This window comes from Macadamia integrifolia, chromosome 2 (assembly GCF_013358625.1).
Source record: "Macadamia integrifolia cultivar HAES 741 chromosome 2, SCU_Mint_v3, whole genome shotgun sequence".
NCBI lineage: Eukaryota > Viridiplantae > Streptophyta > Magnoliopsida > Proteales > Proteaceae > Macadamia > Macadamia integrifolia.
Genome location: NC_056558.1, coordinates 17,057,013 through 17,078,926, shown reverse-complemented (window position 1 = coordinate 17,078,926; position 21,914 = coordinate 17,057,013). Strand labels below are relative to the sequence as shown.

General features: G+C 37.5%; 1 protein-coding gene across 1 annotated transcript; it reads right to left on the bottom strand.

The window, feature by feature from the left end:
* Positions 1–14,221: 14,221 nt before the first annotated feature.
* LOC122072252 (1-aminocyclopropane-1-carboxylate synthase 3-like) lies at positions 14,222–16,361 on the bottom strand. The gene is made up of 4 exons (XM_042636838.1): positions 16,123–16,361; positions 15,864–15,995; positions 15,599–15,759; positions 14,222–15,470 (listed from the first exon to the last, which is right to left on the bottom strand). The coding sequence occupies exons 1-4, from the start codon at positions 16,267–16,269 to the stop codon at positions 14,501–14,503; spliced, it is 1,410 nt and encodes a 469-aa protein (XP_042492772.1). The 5' UTR covers positions 16,270–16,361; the 3' UTR covers positions 14,222–14,500.
* Between the last annotated feature and the right edge of the window lie 5,553 nt (positions 16,362–21,914).

Sequence of the window (21,914 nt, the reverse complement as noted above, 5' to 3'; positions counted from 1 at the left end):
TTAGAGAAATAAGGGATACTCCTGCAGCATTAGAGTCTTGAAACTATGGAAAAAACATAAAGGTTGTGAGTTCAAATTGTTTGCAATGAGAAATGAGGTGTAGTGAGCATCCAACAGGTGGAAAGACCCGACTACACTAACCGCCTCATTGCAGACAATTTTGAAGCCTATAAACTTGTGGAGGGGAATTTATGTCGCAAAAGTAGACCTAAAGCAATATTGAAACAAGTTGGCAGGAAACAAATCCATTAAATTACGTGTTAAGCAATTAAATAAATCATCTTTACAAAATATCTCTGTTGAAATTTTGAATACATGCAGTGCATTTTGGTGGGGTTTATCCCTTAATACGTTAGAAGATGAGGATGTTACAATGAGAGGACCCTAATCAGATAATTCCTTTGGACCTTATCAACGGAAAACCAGGCTCGATCCATGAGTCCTAAACAAAGGCTAATTAATGGCAGAGTTAGATATGCATCAAACACGATTCAAAGATTGACTGTGTGGGGAAGAAGATGGCCAGCCACTCAAGCCTTTGTACCTGAACTTCTTTTAGACCTTAAGTATGTGATTTTTCTTCTACTCTAATTTTAATTAGACAGGGATCTTTCATCAGCACTAGGTCTTGATAATCTAAAAGACTTTCTATAACTTTCAACTTTGTTAGAATTTATATTTATTTTATTATAAATTTATAATTAAGTTTCATATTGAGGTTTTTTTTTTTTATGTGTTTTATGACTTATAATGGTGTGGGACCCTTAGAGTCAAGGTAGTGAAAAATGGTCAATAACACCCTATGGGAGCCCTAAAGTCCATTCATGGCCATTACCATGAGTGGAGAGGTGGAAAAAGAAAATTGATTGGGATTAATTTCATTTATAAAATTAATTCTCAATTCATGCCATAAGTTATTGTCAAATGGAGGTAAATGGTCAATGTCATTATATGTCATTATATGAGTGCCCTAAAATCCATTCATGGTCACTACTATGAGTGGGGAGGTGAGTTAAGAAATTGATTGGGATTAATTCAATTTATTGAATTAATTCCCAATTCATGTCCATATGACATTATTCTCCAATTAACTTGTCATTAGTTGGAGGTTACTCTTGGGGAATCCAAGAGGGTGCAAGGGTTGGTTTTGGGTCTAGATAAACCCAACAAAATACCTTGCAGAGATATACATTCACACATTGACACTCCATCTATTTCTACTCTTTGCAACCATACAAGTCTTTTCCTTTCTTCTATTTTCTCTAAGTCTTGTGTAAGGTTAGAGGGGGTTGTTGTGCTATAGCTTTTTTGCTCCTTAAAGGGAATAGAAGAACTGTCTCATCTTTTAGTGGGAGGTTGTTTTATCTTGGAGGTAGAGGTGCAGAACAACTCTTGGCAGTAAAGGGCATCAATTACCTTAAAGACAGCACTACAAGTGTGACTCAACCTCAATTCTGTTCGAAGCTTCTTCAGTTGTTGTGGTGGTGATTCAATATCTATTTCAAGTTTTTCCTCATCTCATTTCAGCCAAGGATCAATACTACAACATCATAGTAGTGTATACTGCAAAAGATTTATATTGCAATTTATATTCTATAAAAAATTGTAATAGAATTAGCCAACAACTTTCAACTTTCAAGTTGATAGGGATTCCATTTTTTAAGTTTTGATGAAAATAAAAGGAAACAAATGCACATAGCCAGTCGACATTTTTTTTTTTTCCATTGGTTTTGCAATTGACACCACAAGGGGATAAAACTGCATCAACCATCCTATTGAAATAAGCCACAAATTTGACACGTCAACAATCTAATAGGGTGCCTTGTCCATCCAATGACCGAATTTGCTGAACCAAACACATTGGAATATACCACTCGGCTTATTCTTCAATACACAAGAGGTGCTAGCATACACTACGCAGCCTAGCAGCATTCTTTCTCCTTTTTAGGACAAAGTTTTTTGTTCATGAGAGACCCTTGCACCAATGACTTAGGGGCATGTGCAATGACTACGATGCACTTGCCTGGGGTTGCACGCCCTATGTGTGGGCGTAGGGACCTCTCGTAGACAGAAAATTCTTGTCCCCTTTGTTATTATTATAGGAGAGAGAAAGTTACCTGGTCATGTGGCCCCTATGCTTGTGCGGCGGCCAATGGAAGCGCACACCTGAGCATCCAACAAGGCAAATTGGGATGGTCATTTTGCCACCCTGTGTTCGGGAACGCAATAGCGCATGACCAGATACCATTCTTTTCTCCTAAGGACAAGATAACAAATCTTGTCCACTTGCGTGGTACTGAATTAGTGTGCATGCCAATAGGGGCATAGAGGTATCTAGGCGCGGGCAGTGTGGACTTTTCACCCCGCTTGTGTCTAGGCGTAGAGATATACAAGCAAGCATGATACTTTTCTCCTTTTTATTATTGATTAGTATGAGTGGGGATCTTTGTCAAGCTACATGGCCCCTGTACCAATACGGGGGCCAATGAAAACACGTGATTGGGCATCAACTATGGTGAAATTTTAACATTTCATGGGGGCAAGGCTATCATTTTGCCTTGTTCTGTGTTTGAGCAAAAGCCCCACACAGCCTTACATGGTTCTTTTTCTCTATTACTATTATTGACCTAGAAATTCTTCTCTATGGAGCTACTCATCTAGATCGAGAAAAAAATTGCACATTTTTTTTCTTTAAATACCAAAAGTACTCGTCATACATATGATGAAAGAAACCTCACACAAGATTTAACCTCACACAAGATTTTCTCGAAGAAGAAACCAGTTTGTAATAAAAATATGAACAAAATAACAAGGTGAAATTCAAATTTTTTCTTATTGTAACAATCGATCACATTTTTAACTCTATTATTTTGATATAAAGCAGAAGAAATTGCCTAAGAAAAAGTACTAATAGCCTTTCCTAAATAAATATTAATAAAACTATAACATAAGATTACTATTCTGATTTTTTATTAGTTATGACGTATTATACATCATAGACCCGATCCATTTGTGGGTTGCCCAGATGGTTAGGAAGAATTGGACATTGTGTGGATAAACGCACGGTCCTAGGTTTAATTCTTCATTTATGCATCTGCGGTTTAAATGGAGACCGTGGCGGTGGGTTGTTACGCTAGCGGCTAGTCTCCCTGAGGATTAGTCAAGGTACGCGTAAGCTGGCCCGTACCTGCTTACATTATACATATATAGAAGTCTAAAGGTATAATGTAAGCAAGTTGAAGCCTTGAATGAGTCGATTTTAAATATGGATAGGTTTTAAATCAGATGAAAACTTAGGTTTTGTTCTTATTATAATGATTAATTAATCTTTATTTAGTTTCATAACTATTGCATAGTGAAAATATGTTCAGATTTTTGTTTATAGAGAGGTTATATTAAACATATACCGTATCATTGTCGTATGCACTTTATACGTCAGATTTTTAACAAGTATCATTACCATCCAATCCATTTAATTGCCGCATGTATTTATACCCATTTTATTGTCATTCCCAAATTTACTTTCTCTGCCAGGGATACATTTTAGTGATACAAAATTCCCGTTAATTAAATACATTTTTTGTCAACAAATTAAATACATAAAAGATTTTATTAGAAGTGAGCAAGAAAGAGGCAAACACCTGAGAAGAGAGATCACAAACATTTTCATTCTGAGAGTAAATAAATATATTAAATCTCAAAGTAAGGTGAAAAAAATTACAACACAAAGATGCCACCAAGAGACATTAGGCCTCAAACAAACAAAGAGAAAAACAATTGGAATAAAAGCATCAGCCCAAAGATTGCTGGAGATTCAAAACTTGATATTCGACCCAAAACGAGCAAACACTGCAATCTTCCAAGTGGCATTAGATTTTTTTATTCGATTGAGCAAAGAAAATAATGGGCAAACCTAACACAGTAAATCTTCCTCCCATGCCAAGCACGACTTGAGTGTCTTCCCATTGGAGATCCTATTCTTTTTTACTTCAAATTTGATGCTTCCTCTAGGTCATTAACATGATGAATCACCTCGTCAATATGCTTCAACTCTGAATCTCCCACTTGAGAGTGACCAATAAAGAGGTTGTATACTAGTCAAGGATTATTAGTTTTTCTCCGACTCCAAATTGGCCCCACATGAAATGGGATTGTCATCCACATTTGCAACTCAAGTTGCATCATCAATCGAATGATCCATGATATTGATCACCAAAGTCTCTTTTCCGGGCATGGTTTCAAATATTGGTATCATATCAGCCCATATAGTATTGGTATTGACTAAGACAAATACCCGATACCTGACCGATTCGGACTGATTATCCATATCATTTCAAGGGTAAAACAATACAAAAATGTACTTTTTCTTTTCAAAAAGCAAGGGTAAAAGTGACTAACACGCACTAATTTGATCCGATATGGATCGATACCATATCAGTATCATTAGAGATCGATACCAATTCCGATACCAAGAACTAAATCCTTGTTACCGGGATCATTGTACTCCAGAGATTCTTCTAATCCATAGAGAAGGGGTTGGTGGGTGGGAGAAGGGTTTTTTCCTTTTTGGTGCTTAACAATATAAGCAAACAATAAATATTTGATCCACTCATCAACCTTGTCCTCCGTATCTGAATGAGTCATCGCATCAACCCTCTTTTTTTATTTTTGGGCTACCGAGGATGTCAGATCGAATTTGGATCCTCTCCATCCGGCTGTACATGGTGTGAGATGGGATTGGAGGTACAACTGGATGGAGAGGATCCAGGATCATCCAGACCTTTGGCCTAACTAATCCCCCATATGCATGCGCATGCCTCCACACACGTGAGTCCAATCAGTGCCGACTCCTATAAGAACCATAGAAATCATGGAGCTGACCCCAAGAGAGTAAGAGGAATCAAACTCAAGGCACATGTCGATTTAGGCATGCTCCTTTGTCAACTGGGATTACCATATCCAATTGTGCTACCTCAATGGCATCAATGGAATCCTCAAAGAGCTCCTTAGAATTAGAAAGAAAATCCTTCAACTTCTCTCCAGGACCCCTCCCATTACGGATAATAGTGTTATCACCCTCCACCAAATCAGTAAAATCCACCTCAGCCTTTCTCAAATTAGCAATCTTTCTATGTACCTTCCTCAATCCCCAAAGTCTTACCCCTAATATCTCGCCTAACTCCCCTCTTGGTTCTTGCTATTACCTCTGATTAAGTTATTAATGTTACATTCATATAGTGGACTCAGATCCTTCTCAGCCAAGGGGTAGTTGGAGACGGACCAGTAAGACATAAAATAGAAGAGAGAAAATAAGAGAGAGAAACATGTGTTTTCACTTTCTCTCTCCTGGTTTATGTCTTGCTGGTCCCTTCACCAAGACCAGAGGCCACCAAGTTCCTCAATCTTCTCATGTTCGAAAACAAATATTTCAATACGAGGGAAATGTAAATTTACCAAACACCTGGCAGGCAGGCCTCACAGGCATGTGCTTCCCACTGGGGTAGCTCATGGGGCACACTCGCTTGCTTGCTCGTTACTGCCGGTCAGGCACGTTAGAAACTAATGCCATGTCCTTGTCCCTGCTCCCTTATTCTTAATTCTTAGACTCATACATCATGTTATGGTTTCTTGGCACCTATTTTCATGTGAGGCAAAGTATGGGTCAGCGTAAGCCCCATGTTGAAGGGTTGAAGACCTTAAAAATTATAAGACAAAACGTGTTCAAAAGGGTCGGCGCTTTCATGTAATAAACCAAGTAAAGTTCTAACATTGCGAGAACATGCATGAAAGGGCATTACAATGGCCATTCAGTTGTTTGAAAAATAATCTTTATTATTTACTCTTATTTAAGGGGAGAGGTAGTTTTGTGACTTTTGTCTTTTGGACACCATGGTGCATGGTGCATAATCATGCACACACCTGTTGGATGGAATGAAGAAGATGCATTGTAGACCCTCATCTCTAATCCATCGATTGTTGCATGGTTGTGTATAAAACCTTTTGCCCTTATTTAATCTTGATTATGATTAAGTGTGTGAAACCAAATTGAAAGTATTTACAGAAATTAAAGTGAGCCAAATTTTTCCTTCTAAAATCATTTTATGATAAAAAATGACGAAAAAATAAAAATAGATTCAGAGATTGACATTTGGGCATTCCCAAAAGAGTATAACCGCAAAACATAATAGAGACCCTTAGCTTCGGCATTGCCATCAGTAGGGGACGCACCCACTACCTTGAAAAGCGAAATCCCTATAAAGCACGTCAACAGTGAACTCCTCTTTGATGTGAAGAGGCAGGTCAATTACAACTAAGGATATGCCAGAGTTTGCCGCGTCCTTCGCCAAGAAATCGATAATCGATAATCGGATTGACTTCCTTAAAACAGTGATTGATTTTCCTCAAAATCGAATTTAGGTAGGATTGCAAATATATCCAATCTTTGTAGCGCGTATGTACCAGGGAATAATCTTAGCTTGCACTGAAGTAACCACAATTACTAAATCTGATTTTATTCATAAATAATTTGAACCGTTTACACCGGTGAGACAGTTTAATAAATGTTTAGATTTTGGTTTTAGAATATGTGTTTATTTAATAAATGGCTTACCATGATCCTTAGAGATTTGCAGGTGATGAATCTAAACATGAAGATTTAGTTAAAAATCTAAGTGATTTGGTATGTTGTAGTAGATTGGGTCTCAATGCGAGATCAAGTACTCCGTCGGTAATCATGGTGATTTTTTTGTGCTAACCTTTGTTGGGCTGGTGCAAGTTAAATGTAGATGGATGTTCGATGGGGAATTCAGGCCATGCAGGGGCTGGTGCGTTCTGCGAGACCATAGAGGAGAGGTTCTGTACATTTTCAATAGTTTTTTGGGCACTTCAACAAACTTTTCTGCAAAGTTCGTGGGTCTCTCGAAGGGAATAGAATATTGCATGGCAAAGAAGGTGGACTGCCTTTGGATTGAATTGGACTCAGCAACAACGGTGGTTGCTATCTAGTTCACAAAAATTCTATGGTGGGTTCTGCAACATTGGTATGCTGTCCAGCATTAATTATCTTAAAAGCATTACCAGAAAGATTACCAAAGTAGGACGGTTTGCTCAAAATTTTGTTCTTCTCGGACACATCATGGAGGAGGTTTATAATGATGTCATAACAAGGCCTCGTTATAGGTTTTGTTAAGGTGATTCTCTAGGTTTCCTGCTGATGGCAATGCCGAAGGTGGGACTTAGAGAATTGTTTTTTCTTTGATTACCTGTACATTCTGGATGATATTTTATGCTTTTTGCTACTTTTGTTTATAAAATTTGAATCTTTAGTAAAAAAAAAAAAAAAAAAAAAAACACCTCATAATAATAATAATAATAATAATAATAAACGGCTCAGTTTAGTTTGGTTTTAACCATTTAAACTGTTTAAACTAATTAAGTTGTGATTAATATATTAATAACATCCTCCTGACCCCGGAGGATTGCTTAGTTGACAAAGTCTGACACCTCAATATTAAGAGCTCATGAGTTTAACTCTCTTTGGGGTCTCATAATTAAAAAAAAAAAAAATCCCAAATTTTCAACTTTCTCATGGCCTCAACTATATTGGTGAAATTGTTTATATTTTTTTATATGAGAGTGATGTTTTTTTATGAGAATATGTTTTTCGATGGAACATTTTCTATGAAACCGTTTAAGAGGCATATAACCGTTAATTTAATAAAAAGTTCAACTTTGATTTCATATATTTAACACATAAGTCAGTTTTGATTCCATCATATGAAATCATTTAATAAACGATTTGATTTTGATTTCTATCTTTTAGATTGTGAATCTAATCAAACCGCACCGTCTATTTAACACTATAAATATGAAAAATAAAATAAAATAATAATCACCTGTGGACATGAAAAGTAGTCATATAGTGAATGTCATCCAAAAAATCCCAAATAGAAAATCCAAATTTCAATTCAAATCGGTCTCTCCAAGAAAGCAATAGGGGTGGGGCCATTGAGATATGTTGAACATTGGACCATAGGGGTTTGGTATGGGAAGTGGGGTTCTAGGGTAAGACAAGGTTTGCATCATGCTCCCATGGCCCACCTTGTTCCTCTAAATTTAAGCAGAGAACCAAAGTGGGGCTAGGCCAGGTTCCCCTTGAAAGAGACTCATAGACAACCCCCTTCCCCAAAGAAAAAAAAAAGAAGAAACGATTCCATTACTTTGTCACAAGCATTTAAGAAATTAATTATTTCTTATTAATTCCTTGCAGGTGTTCTTATGTTCCCTAGCATGTGCAAGCATGTACAACTCTCACGTGAAGCCCACATGGCAACCCATACCACGTAAACCTAACCCAAGACTTGTGAGTGCTTATTAACTAGCTACTTGTCACTTACAGCAAGCAACTTTTCCTACAATCTTCATCGAGATGGGTTCTTCATATTTCATTATCTTAAGTTATCTTAACCTAATTAAGCCATAAATAGTTATTAATTACGTACATCTGTCTTATTTCTCATTCAGCCAGTGATTAAAGATATTTTCTATCAACTTATTATTTGGAGCGTAATTTCTAGTTTATACTTAGGGAGTACAACTCTATAACAGACTACTTAACTAAGAAGGCCTTGTCTGTTCCGAGAGTGACGTGTTAACCTAATTCCACTCTGTAGTTTATAGAATCTTATAATTCGACAACTACGAGCTCCGTTTGCTATTTCTTATCAATTTCGTAATTGTCTCTATGTAAGACTTATATGTAATCTAAAAACTTTATAACATCTAACACGGGACCCTTTAGAGATTTTTTCTTTTTCCTCCGGTCAGAATTTGGAGATGTTGTTATCTTAAGGTATTGTCAAGAAACATATCTAGTAAACCAAAGTCATGTCTGTGATTTCCTTCTTGTATCCTCTTAGAGTGGCAACTAAAAAGGATTCCCTTATCTATTTGGACCTTAACAGTGCCGTGATCAATGGGGCCAGTGTTCTTCCTTTCTCCTATCAAAATGTCTTTCGGTAGAGCTACACATGGGTAGCTTTATGTAGCTGATCAAACAGATTTCCTTTTCGCCTTTCTATGTTAACAAACAAATGCATAAACTAGATGATTTGATTTTCTTCTTCTTCTTTTTGGGTTTTATTAAGAGAGAAAAATGATCATACCGACAGGCATTAGATAAAGGTAATCTGGTCGTTGGTGAGAGATGGATGAGATTTTATGCTTTAGAGCTTTTGACTTCATGAAGTTTTTTTTCGCTAAAAATTCATAAATAACATGTTAAAGAAATTAAATTGAAAAATTAACAACTACAAAAACAAAAAGATAGGATACCCCACCTTTGGCATTGCCATCAGTAGGAGACACCTATCTCAAGAAAAACCAATATAATGGAGATTATCCCCCTATAAAAATAGAATCTAGGCCCACACACTAAATCTCATATAATCTCATCCTGAACATCAAAATAAGGGCAAAATTTATAGATGAAAGACTCGATTGAGCCGCATGTTTCGACGAGAAATCTGCTACTGAATTTGCTTCTCTAAAACAATGAAGAATTTCCATCTTATAGAAGATAGAAAAGGGAATAAAATCATCCAACCGTAGGAAGCAAACCATGGAATATTTCCAAGCTATACACATAGGACGAATCCTTTATAAGGGTTAGATTCAAAGCTAAAGATCGAACTATTTGGTGGAGGGCCTGGCTAATAAATGAAAACACCAAAAGTCTCAAATAAACTCTTTTTTTTGCAACCCAAATAGGGAGAAACTAAGGGTGTGTGGCAACATTTCTGTTCCAAATTAGTATTTTTTATTCAGAAATATATTTTTGTGTTTCTATTAATTTGGAATACTTCTATACAAGAAAATGTTGTATGGTAAAACAAAAAAAAAAAATTATTTCTATCATTAAAAATAAAATAAAATAAAATCACATATCAAATGCATATTAACATAAATAAATCTTTGGTGAAGGTGGTGGTGGTTGTGGCAGCGGTTGAAGTTGCATTGGGGGTGGTGGCGGTGGCAATGGTGGTGGTGGTGGCAGTAGTCGAGAGTTGAGAGCCGTTCTTAATTATTATGTTGGGTCATTTTATTATCTCTTTTGTTTTTGTTTGTTCTTAAAAGCCGTCTTCAACCTATTTCTCAAAATTGTTCCAAATGTATATTTTTTATATCAATTCTAAAAAATACAAAAGTACAAAAACAAGTCGGACATCACATACTTGTTTTTTTTTTCTTAAGGTTAGCAAAGAATTTATTGATAAAAGAATGAATGAAATATAAAGAAGTCCAACCAGGCAAAAACACAGAAAAAACTTAGCTTCATACTCCATCTTCGGCATTGCCATCAACAGAGAGGGAAACCAAGAAAACTAAAAAAGGGCCACACTAACTAGGATCAAGGAGTCACGAGAATGTGAAACTTGGTTTCTCAATTGCATCCCATTATATATCAGTAATAGATAATCTTGATGGGAAGTGTCCCAAATGTTGAGGACCAAGTCGTAGTTGCATGTTTAGCAAGGTACAATGTTAACTTCATGAAAACAATGGTGAATATTCCACTAAATCCTGTCCAGGTAGCTCAAGTAGAAGAGCTATTTCTATCGAAAGCATCACGGGAATGACTTCTTCACTATACACTAGATCATTGCTTATGAGTCACATATATGTTTTGTTCCAAATTTATTCCAAAAAACACAAGAAACACTAGAAATATATATATATATATATATTTTTCCATACAGTCCTTAAGATGATCAACCCCCGACATGGATAGACCCAATCGAAAGGGAAGGATCAGATGGAAACAAAGACAAAACTTGAACCCAGAATAAAAACGTGATCCCAAACTGGTGTAGGATTATTCCCAACACCCTTCACAGGTGTAAATGGAATGATGATTTCGATACATGTTAAATTCAAACTCAATAACTCAAAAGATTAGGTGAAGAGCCTAACTGGCTAATATATGAATACACACCCAAGATCCCAAACATAACCAATATGAGGATATTCGCATCAGTAATGTTTGCATACAAGGACTTCCTATTAGAAAAGTTAGCATTATCTTGCAAACCATTTATGACACTGAGAATGCATGAACTGAACTCCAAAATAATAATAACAACAACGACAACGCATTTAGAAGGTCATTTTTATTTATTTATTTATTTGGCTAGGAATCAGCAAAGGAAATATATTAAAAATATGAAAGAAATAATACACAAGGAATGAGAGAAAATTCGGTGAATCACAATTCCACCTTCAGCATGGCCATCAGCAGAAAAGCAACCCAATCAAAACAAAATCTCTCAATTGAGCATCCTAGTTGACATCATGGTTAGCAAAAGGAGAGATATCTTAGATTGAAGAAACCCTTGAGGTAGCAGCATGCTTTGCTAGAATATATGCTGCTGAATTTGCTACCCTGAAACAATGAGAGATCTGCCAAGAAATATTGTCCAAAAATCTCTTATAGAACCACCATTGCTTATGGAAACACTATGGAATTTTACCAGTCTTGATGTACCTAACTACTATATATGAGTCACATTCAACCCACAATCTCACCACATTCATTTGAGATACATGGTGCAGACCTACAAAAACTATCAACCGCCAATTTTATCCAAAAAGAAAAAAATGTTAAAGCAATTCATTCCAAATTTACCATTTGAAGGGCCAAGCACCGATGCACTTAAGACGAGCTGATCAAGTGTCCTTAGGCAGTTACTACACTAAGCATTGCAAACCACCAGGCCAAGGCCCAGGTGTGCAAGATTAAAATTCTAGTAACAAATTAAACTGGTATCATTTGAATGTATATTGAAGTCTAGAAGATTGAAAGACAATATCCGTGGAGTATGTGTAAAAGAGCTCAGTTACAAAATTATATTAAGATTTCTAATTTAAACATGACCAAGAAAATGACCAACCTAAGTCATAACCCAATATTAATTGGGTTGAATATGTAAAGTTACAATCCAAACCCAAGAGAATGAAGAACCACAAGATTTTCTTAATCCTTCTTTGGTTCCCCCCCCCCCCCCCCCCCCCCAACTTCCCTCTCTCTTCCCTTCTGCCAAACTCACACACAAACCCTCACATGAAATCTAGCCGTATACGTATTAACTTTGACATTATGCAATATTGGTGGATCATCTCTCTCTCTCTCTCTCTCTCTCTCTCAACGTGTAAGAATGTCACTGGTTCATTAGACATTTTAGCACACTTGACTTAAACCCATTAATCTATGGTTCTCTATTGGAGTCCTGATAAATTTCCTAGGAATTGCACTATTATAGATGTATCTAGAGTCACATGTAAGTATCATGGTCATCTCGAAAACTATCTGCCGCATATCATGCAAGTCCATCTAAAAAAATGAATTAATTACCAAATCATATAGACATACCTATACAATAAATAGTTATTTCTTTGTAAACATATATGGGGATCACAATTTGCTATACTTTATGCGTGTTGGCATGAACTAGGAAGTATCAAGTATGAACGCATGACCTCCAAGTTTTAACGGTTTTTTTGGGGTTAAATGACACATGACCTCAAAGTAGTAACCCTTAGATTTAACTACTCTGAACAATAAATGAACAATGGACCGCCCATTTACTGTTGTAGCCCATTGTTTGTTTGTTAATAGGGAACTCTCTCTCTCTCTCTCTCTCTCTCTCTCGCTAAAGTATTTTTAAAGAGAGGAAAGAAAACCCGTCAAACTCGAAAGCATTATTATCATATAGTTTGATAAGTAACGAAACCGCGTAATCTTTGTTAATCTGACTAGTAAGCCCTAGAATAACCCTAAAAAGTTCAACCTTTTAATCACTTTTTAGGAGAAGATTTCTAGAAAATGGACCTTTTTTCCAAAAGGAGAAAGTTAAGTTTTTATCACTTTTTAGATTTTTTTTTGCAGAGGGAGAAGTTTTTCTTTCCCCCCATGGTGAGGTTCACCTATCCATATTAGGGTTCATCAATTCCAAAAAAAAATTGGTTATTACTTGGCTTGCAGCTAAGTGACTACAACCCCTAATGCAATCCCTAATAGTAGTCAAAATTGAATAATTCACTTCCCTTTTTGGGTTCACAAATACGAAAAAAATTTCGTTGCTGCCTGTTGTTTTTTTTTTATAGGTAAGGAAGGGTAGTAGATAACTGCTGCCTGTATTGCAGCTACTTTACTATAACCCCATGGTACTACCCAAGGGAATGAATCCCAGCGGCAGATTTGAAAATACTCACCTTGGATGAATTTTTTCATCCCTGCCCTTGAGATTCCACTCCCCTGGTTGGCACGCTGCAACCCAGGCAACAGCCAAGTTTCGTTCCACAAATACCTTCTTAGATTTTTGCATTTTTCAAAATATCCTTAGAGATTCTATTTTTTCCATTGCGAACACGGGTTGCAACTACTTAGCTTAACTGTCACTTGAATAACAGCCAAATTATCCCACAAACCTGATTTTAAAACCTTCCTAAAATCCCCCAGTACTCTATGTACATATGGGACTACTCAACCGTGAGCACAGTGTGTGGCGCATATCCGATGGCTAAGAGAGCACCTTGGGGTGCATGCCGGTGCTCCTGGCAGTCGGCAGCGCCCCGGCAGCGCCCCGGGGTCGGTGACCGTGGCCTTAGGGAAAGTTGGCCCTTTTGCAAATGACTTAGTTTTCGTTCCATTCTCATATATATGGGGTGACGTAGTTGGTGACGCTTATGGAAGACAACACCAACAAACGTACTCCCAAGTCCCACCACCTTTCTTTTCTTCTTGGAATCTCGGTTTCATACATTCATTCTCTCTCTCTCTCTTCTTCCCGACTTCCCTCAAATTCCAAACTCTCTCTCTCTCTATCCAAAGCCTCTGACCAGCCCACTTCATATCGTTTATTCTTTCTCCTACTCATCATTCTTCCATTTTCAACCCTTCAATCCCTACTCATACGGCTTTAAGAACGCCCTAGAGTCAACACTGTTCCTCCAAAACCAGTGAATCAAGTCGGTCGGAGAATTAAATAAATCAGTAAAAAGCAGCCGGCCTACGTCGGCAATAATCCCATCGTCTGCCGGCGCCAATGTCGCCGCTGCCATTGCAGACATCCTCGCAACTATTATTTTAAATTTCTTTTTGACCAAACCCATATATATATATATATATTTATTTACTTCGATGATTTCAAGATTAAGGAAGTCATCATCTTCTCTATATATCCTTTTTTCTTATAATAATTAAAATCTGAACAATCAAGTTGGAAGAAAAATCTCAACTTGTACAGACAAACAAAGCTTCAAACACTTCGAATCCACATGGAAACCATGCATGGATCGAGTGATTTTGAATTTCTACATAAAAAAAAAAAAAAAAAAATAGGGAATAATAATAATAATAAACAGAAAATTAATTAACCCCCCAAGAAAAAAATTAGTAATAATGGAAACCAAGGGAGGAGGACATGTATCCACACTAGGTTAATTAACGTTCTGATTCTCTATCATGAGATGATAACCGGAGAACCCATTTGGTGAGTGATCTTCTTCTCGAGCTTCTTGGAGACTGTCTATGGCTATTACTGTTACTAGCAATAGTAGACTCCACTTCCACGAAGGCCTTAACCCTCTGCAACGAAATCCTTAATGTCTCTTCTGACATGTTAGCGAAACAAACCCGGAACCAACCCGGTTCAGTGCAATGACAGGACGAACCGGGGGAGATATTTAATCCAACTTCATATAAGATTTTTTTCCACAGTTCCATCTCTGCTTCAAAAGTATTAGAGCTTAAGAGATTTCTCATGTCAACCCAACAGAACAAGCCGGCGTTACTCTTCAAGCAGCTAATTCCGACGTCGGCAAGGCCGGAAACAAGCATGTCATGTCTTTCCTTAAGCTTGCTTTGGTTCTCGGCAATGTAATTGCTTGTAAACTTCTTATCAGAGAGCATTACAGAGAGAAGGTACTGAGTTTGAGAAGAGACAAGTCCAAAGCTTGACATTTTGGTTGCAGCGGCTACCACTGTGTCATCATTAGAGTAAATGGCACCAACCCGGAATCCGGGTAGACCCAAATCCTTTGAAAGACTATAGACAATGTGAACCCGATTCCAAACATCAGTATCCTCAAGGTTTCTTTCCTTCAAAGCTTCTAGAACGCTAATGAAACCTGGCGAGTTAAAGACAGTTCCAGAGTAGATTTCATCACTTATTAAATGGATCTCTTTTGCAGAAACGAAGTTGATGAGGTGGTCAATCTCTTCTCTGGTGATCGTTGTGCCTAAGGGATTTGAAGGATTGGTGATAAGAACACCTTTAACCTTCAAATTATTTTTCTGGGCTTGTTTGTATGCCTCTTCTAATGCAGATTGAGTGACTCGGAAGCCATTGGAGCTGGAACAATGTATTGGGACGATCTCCACCCCAGTTCTCCATTTGAGATCTCTATCAAACCTGAAAAAAAAAATGTATTTTCTTATGAGAACACAAGAAAAAAGTGTTTTTGGGAATTGGGTAGAACTCATTCTTAAAAGTTAACCATTAAAAAAACAGAAGAGAAAAGATAAGATAAAGAATAATACCCTGGGTAGTAGGGTGTGGGAAGAAGGAATGCTTCTCCAGGTTCAGCAAGGCAGAACATGAGGGACTCGTTGGCTGAAGTTGCACCGGCAGTGAGGACTAACTTCTTAGGGTCAAACCGGACTTTGTTTCCTCTTATCTCGGCCATGAATTCAACCATTGCCTATAAGATTAAAACAATATAATTAAACCCAACTTTAGACAACAAATTCACAATAGATGTTATTGGGTTTACATTTATAAGGTGTAATAGTTCTGAAAACTTACATTCTTGAAGGCAGGTAAGCCATGATAATCTTGAAACAGAGCGAGTTCTTTGAATATTGATTCTCCATCTCTTTTGAACCCAGCTGCATCTGGGTTCTTCGATAACCATGATTCAAGGAGGTGGAAGGAGAGCTAGAAGAAATAGAAGATAACAACACAGTAAAGATTGAGAAACCCATTTTAAATTTTTTAGACAGAGAAAGAGAAAAGAGAAGAAAAGACTTAGAATGAAATGCATGTCACACACACAGGTACACACCTGATTCTCTGCAAGTCCCATCTGAAGGATCCCATCTGGATTTCGAACCTCATCGTATGGGTTCTTCTCGTACTCCTGCCATCCTAAGAAGTATGAAGAGTCTTGCCCATGAGAATTGCACGTAACCTTTTTGGATAGCCACTTCATGGCTTTGTTTTCTCTGGATATACCAAGAAAGAAAGATAATAGAGAGAGATGAGAAGAGAAAGCAGAAATAGAGATAAGAGAAAGAATGAAGGATTGAGAGGTTTTGGACGAGGAGCTTTGCAACGTCGAAGCCAACTTATAAGGGAGTTGATAATAGCGCGGTTGGAATGTGAAGCAACCGCAAGATTTCCAAAATTTGTGTTGAGAAAAAGCCCTGCCGACCGGTAGATCTTTGAGACAACCGGACCCCACAAACAAGAAAATGGACTTGGCCTAGACCCTGGACTGTGGACCCTGGACCCCGGACCAGTGGGGCCTTTCTACTGCTTCATGTCTCAAAAATCCATCCAATTACTGTGGGCCACTTGGCTCCTCTTTTTTATCTCAATTAACTCCAAAACCCAAGCTCATTAATTAACGTTCCTTGAAGTAACAAAACTTATCAAAGCGCCATTTTGAAGATAATCTTGACCGTCCCCTTGTTTGACATATACTCCATCAAGAGTCAAAATCATCTATCTATTACCATATCACGTCTTTGACTTTGATCCCCTTATCAATGCGACTCCTAGCCATAAGTAGTAGTAGTAGAATTGTACACCTCTTTGTTAGGAAGTAATTACTCAGAATAATGACAGCCAAAGAAGATTATACATACAGTATACAACAATTTATGTGACTCATCTAAGATGGACTTACATCAGTGATCGAGTGTAATAAATCAGAGGTTCCACTATTTTGATGAAGAAATTATAGATTTCACGGGCCTTTTTACAAGATCACTCCCTAAATATAGCAGGACCCGGATACTGAAAAAATTAACAGTATTTCCTGGATTAGACTGAGATTAGGCTTTACCAATAATGCTCTCATGAATACTCTCCTAAAATAAAAGTTTCAAAACACTTGCCTTCATAATTGAATCGGATCTAAGATTAAAATAGAGGAAAAGAATGATCATGGAGAGCTATGATTGATATATTACCATTACTACTCTCAAGTCCCAACTCTTTTCAAGTCTTCCACCATTCAGGCGCCATCTGTTTTGAGCTCACTGATTTCTCCATTCCCCCACAGTAAGTTAGTTAATTGAGTATTTTAACCTAGGTGACGTTGTGATGTCCTTATTACAGTGAACCCACAAGAGATTTTCATGGATTCAAACTTCCTAATCTTCTTTAAGGGTCATCATACTTACCACTTATTGTTAATAAAATGGTAAAGATGGAGTAATTAACTCATCTTAATTTTTTAAGGATTAATGGAAGACCAAATGAAAAGTAAGACCTTATAGCTAGGTAGGTAAGCAGAGGGGACCGCTTCTCTGACTAAGAACAAGAGAGAGAGAGATTAGGGAAGACATCTTCTTTCACAAAGCCTGTCTGTAAGTTAGTGAGAAACTTAGCTTGTCAAGAGTGGCTTTCAGATGCCCCCACAGCGACTGTGATTGTCTTTCCTATCCATTTGAATTTTCCATGAAAGAGTTAAAAGTATGAGCTGTTTCAGAACCACTCAGAGCTCAAGTTCTAGAGTTTGGGAAGAAAAGGCCCACTTGCCTCGTATCATTTGGAGAAAAATGCCAAGCCCCCGAGCCCTGGCTGGACCCTAGCCCCCCACCCCAACCCCCCCAAATAGTAGGACACGTATAATCATGTTGGACCCAAATGGAAGAACCAGGTTCAAGTGGGTCTACACGCATGCATGAGGACACCAACATATATGAACTGAGCTTAGTAGAACTGACTTTGTGGTGAACAACCCACCTTAGTCTCAATAGTCCTCGACACAATGAATGACTACCTTTTAACTTTGCTGAGAATAATGTGTGGAAAGGAGGAAGGGAATTGGTGGGAAATGACAAGGAAAGGAAATACTAATTCCTTTGTGAGACTTTTTTGTTTTCCCAGTACACATATAATATAGCCCAGCATTCCAAAGGTGTTTGCCTTACGTGTTCTCCTGGTGTTTGTGTGATTTCCACTACACAAACTTTGGTCTCTCTCCCCTGTAGAAAAAAAAAAAGGGTTTAGAAGGTAACCATGTCTGGTATGATATGATAGTGTTGTGGACACAAATGGCAAAGTTGTATCCTTATCTCCTTCAAGACTTTCAAGCTACCTCCATAGTAACATCAATGAAGATAACTTCTTTTTCTCCTTAAGGTTTCTATTAAGAAGAAGTGAAAGGCAGAAGAAGATGAAGAAGAAGAAGAAGAAGAAGAGGAAGAGAAGGAATTATTGAGGGTGGGGCACGTGGTTTGTAGTAGGAGAAGAGTTATTACTGTCATGGGAGGCCCTCTTTAACAGGATCCGTATTGTAGACCCCGGGGGCCGTCTTATAGACATATTTCGAGGTGACAACTAACATGACGCGCACATTAGTCCATGCCTCACAAGTTTCAAAGCAGACATGGACATGGACTGATTGCTTCCCTTCTTCAATAACGTAGGCCCCTCCTCCCCTCTCTTGGTTTTTCCATCTTCCCTTTCTTTAGTGCTCTTAGTACTCCTCACTACTCAAAGACTACAAGAGTTCTTCCTTCTTCTTCTTTACTCTCTCTCTCTCTCTCTCTCTCTCTATCTATATATATATTTTCCAAGTACTTAGAGATGGATGTCAACGAAAAGTATAGATACCGACTAGCAGAAATAGAAAAACAAAGACGTAAATGCTGAAAGCCAACCTTCTTCAAGAGGTAAAACTGCGTGGTTTCAACATCAAAATTAATGAAATTCTTCAAGGATTACGAAGTCGTGAAGGAATTCAACTATGACGTCCGAGGACACATACACATTTGTAAACACATCCAGATGAAAACATAGACAAGAGAGGATGATGAACTGGAATTAAGTTGGATCGAACTCATAAAAGTCCAACTAGAGTTGCCAGCATTGTTGAGCATGCAGCCATTAAGGATTTTTTTACGGATCCGATCATTGTCTGTAATTCCTAAAGATTGGGAAAACGATGTGATTGTTGTCAAATGTCACGTTAAAATACCCTCACTGTAATCCAAAATATCTTAACAACAACAACAATGATTGGATCCTGAACCTTCTTCTTCATTGGATCTCCATCTGGTGTGGGATCAGTTGTGTAGTATTGGTAGGTCGAGTAGCACTGAGTCTGAAATATTCCAAGATGCCATATCCCATGTGAATTAATGGGCTTCTAGTTTATGGTTTCAAAAATATTTTGGCAAGAAAATGATACTTCAGGGGTAGGTTTGAAAATACCCTTGTGGGTAAAATTTTCCACCTCTACCCCTGATTTTATTCCTTATTCCTGACTGTTACTTTACAGCAAAGCAGCAGCCAAGTTTGCGGGTCTTTGTTTTCTGAACCTAGGTCTAAGACAAGGGGTTTGCAGGCTATTGATAATCAGGAAGAAAAACGACTAGCCTCTTGGAAAGCTACTCTCCTGACCTTGCAGGTTGTACTGTGTTGATCCAGTCAGTCTTTGTCTACCACTCCCACATAATGGATGGCATATTTTTCTTTCCCTTTGGTGTGTAGTACTAAATGGATTCTATTAATGCACATGTGTTTTTTGGTGGAGTGGTTGTAGTGATGAGAAAGGATTAAATTCTATGGTTTGGCATAAGGTCTATTCACCTAAAAGCATGAATGTGGCTTTGGATTAGAGACACATATGCACACAATAGAGCTCCATTAGTCAAATTTGTGTAGAAATTGTTAACTGATTTTGGTAGATTATGGTCTGCTTTAGTACATTTGAAGCATCTTCATAATAAATCTCTATTGAATTTTTTGTTCAATCTAAAAAAGGTTCTTGGGCATGAAACAATATTGCTAGTGTTTTACCTCTGCTTCAACGACATGTATTTGTACTAGTGATGGAGTTATCACTAAATTTTAGCAAAGAGCTGTGGATTTTGTTTGCCCTCAACATGGTTTTTTGGTTAGAGAATCATATGAATTAACGTAGAAGACAGGAAAAAAAAAATTACAAATTAATTAGAGCTGGCTTAATAAACTAAGCCAGAAACAGATAGGGAATGGAATATGAAGAGAAAAAAAAAATGAAATGTACAACGAGTGTTTGCCCTCAACATGTAATAATCATCATCTCTTTGATAAATTTAAAAACATTATTGTGAATAGGAAATTGAATATTCCTCTTCTTTTTAATCTAGTGCCTCCACATTTGGTTTTCTATTATTCTTGAAGTTCTTGTGCCTACTCATGCGTGTTAATTAATGGTTTTTTTGTGGCATCTAGGGCTGGAATCAAATAGTTCCTATTTCCATTACACAAAATGGTTCCAAATGGGTTCCTGATATTCACTTGTCTCCCTTCTCCTTTCACTCCTTAAAGGCTGATTCTTGTCCTAATTTTTCTAGTAAAGCCTTAGACACCCTCAATTAACCTCCCATGAATTTTCCGATGGATGTCTTTGTTAGCAGCTTTGATTCCTCAATTAATGAGGTTGGGTGGGCACCTCAATATGTTTCCAAACAAATTTATTTTTGCGAAGCTTGGTTATGGTATGGCAGGATGTTAGTCAAGGCAAATGCCAGAGGGCTTCTTCAAGGAATCAAGACAAGTCAGAAGATGGGATACAACTCATTAGACGCATGAATGAGGTCAGACAAATTGATTTAGCTTAAAGTACAAATTTTTCTTTAAGAATTTGTAACAATTCTATGATGGGGCTTGCTTGCTGCGTAGCTCAGGAAAATAGGATAATTTTTGGGGGAGGATCAAGTGTGATTTTCTGATATTTTGAGAAAAAAAAAACAAAGGACATAAGTCAAGAAGAAGAGGGCAATGATCCAGAAAAGAAGCTAAAGAAACCAGAGGCACTTGGCCACTGATTAAATTTCAAAATTAACTTCTTTTTTTTTTTTTTTTGGTGGAGCGGGGGGTGTTGGGGGGGAGAGCTAAAGGTAAAGGCACATCAAAAACCGAAGTATATAGAATTTTGGTCTAGCTTACTTTTATTTCCTCCACACTATAGATAAGGTACAAAGCATAGTCATCAAGGAGGAACTTATAAGCACAGCCAAAATTGCAATTTTTGGCATTAGTGTGGTGAGGTGAAAGCGGTGAAAGCAACAAGGTAAAGTGGTACACGGAATACCTTCCATTGATAAAATGAAGATTCATGCTACCATGGCCAACTTAACATATTTAGGGATTTTTTGGGAAAACTACATGATTACCCATTTTTGGGTTTCTTTTTAAAAAATTACCCACTCAATCTTTATGTTAACCTTACCAACCAAATCGAGTTTGGGTATTACAAAACTACCCAAAACAGTACTCTTTCCTCACTTCCTACATTTTGTTGATATTTTTACCCCCGCTTCATCTTTCTCAACATCTTCTTTGCCCTCTTCTGTTTATGGTTTACTCTACTTTTATGCAATTACAATAATATCACCGCAGATGGTGATATACATGACAAACAATGACAAACGTTGCAACCCTCACTAGTTATCTTCTCTAACTCGATGATATTGAGATCTCTCTCTAACAGAATCACCATTTTACCCTAGTTTTCTAGTCTCTATTCCCCCCTCTTTTCCTCCTATCTCTGCGAACTGGAACCCTCATCGGCAATGATCTTTATATCCGCCTTTGATGGCCCAATTGTAGGGTGCCTCTCTAACAACTAAGTTT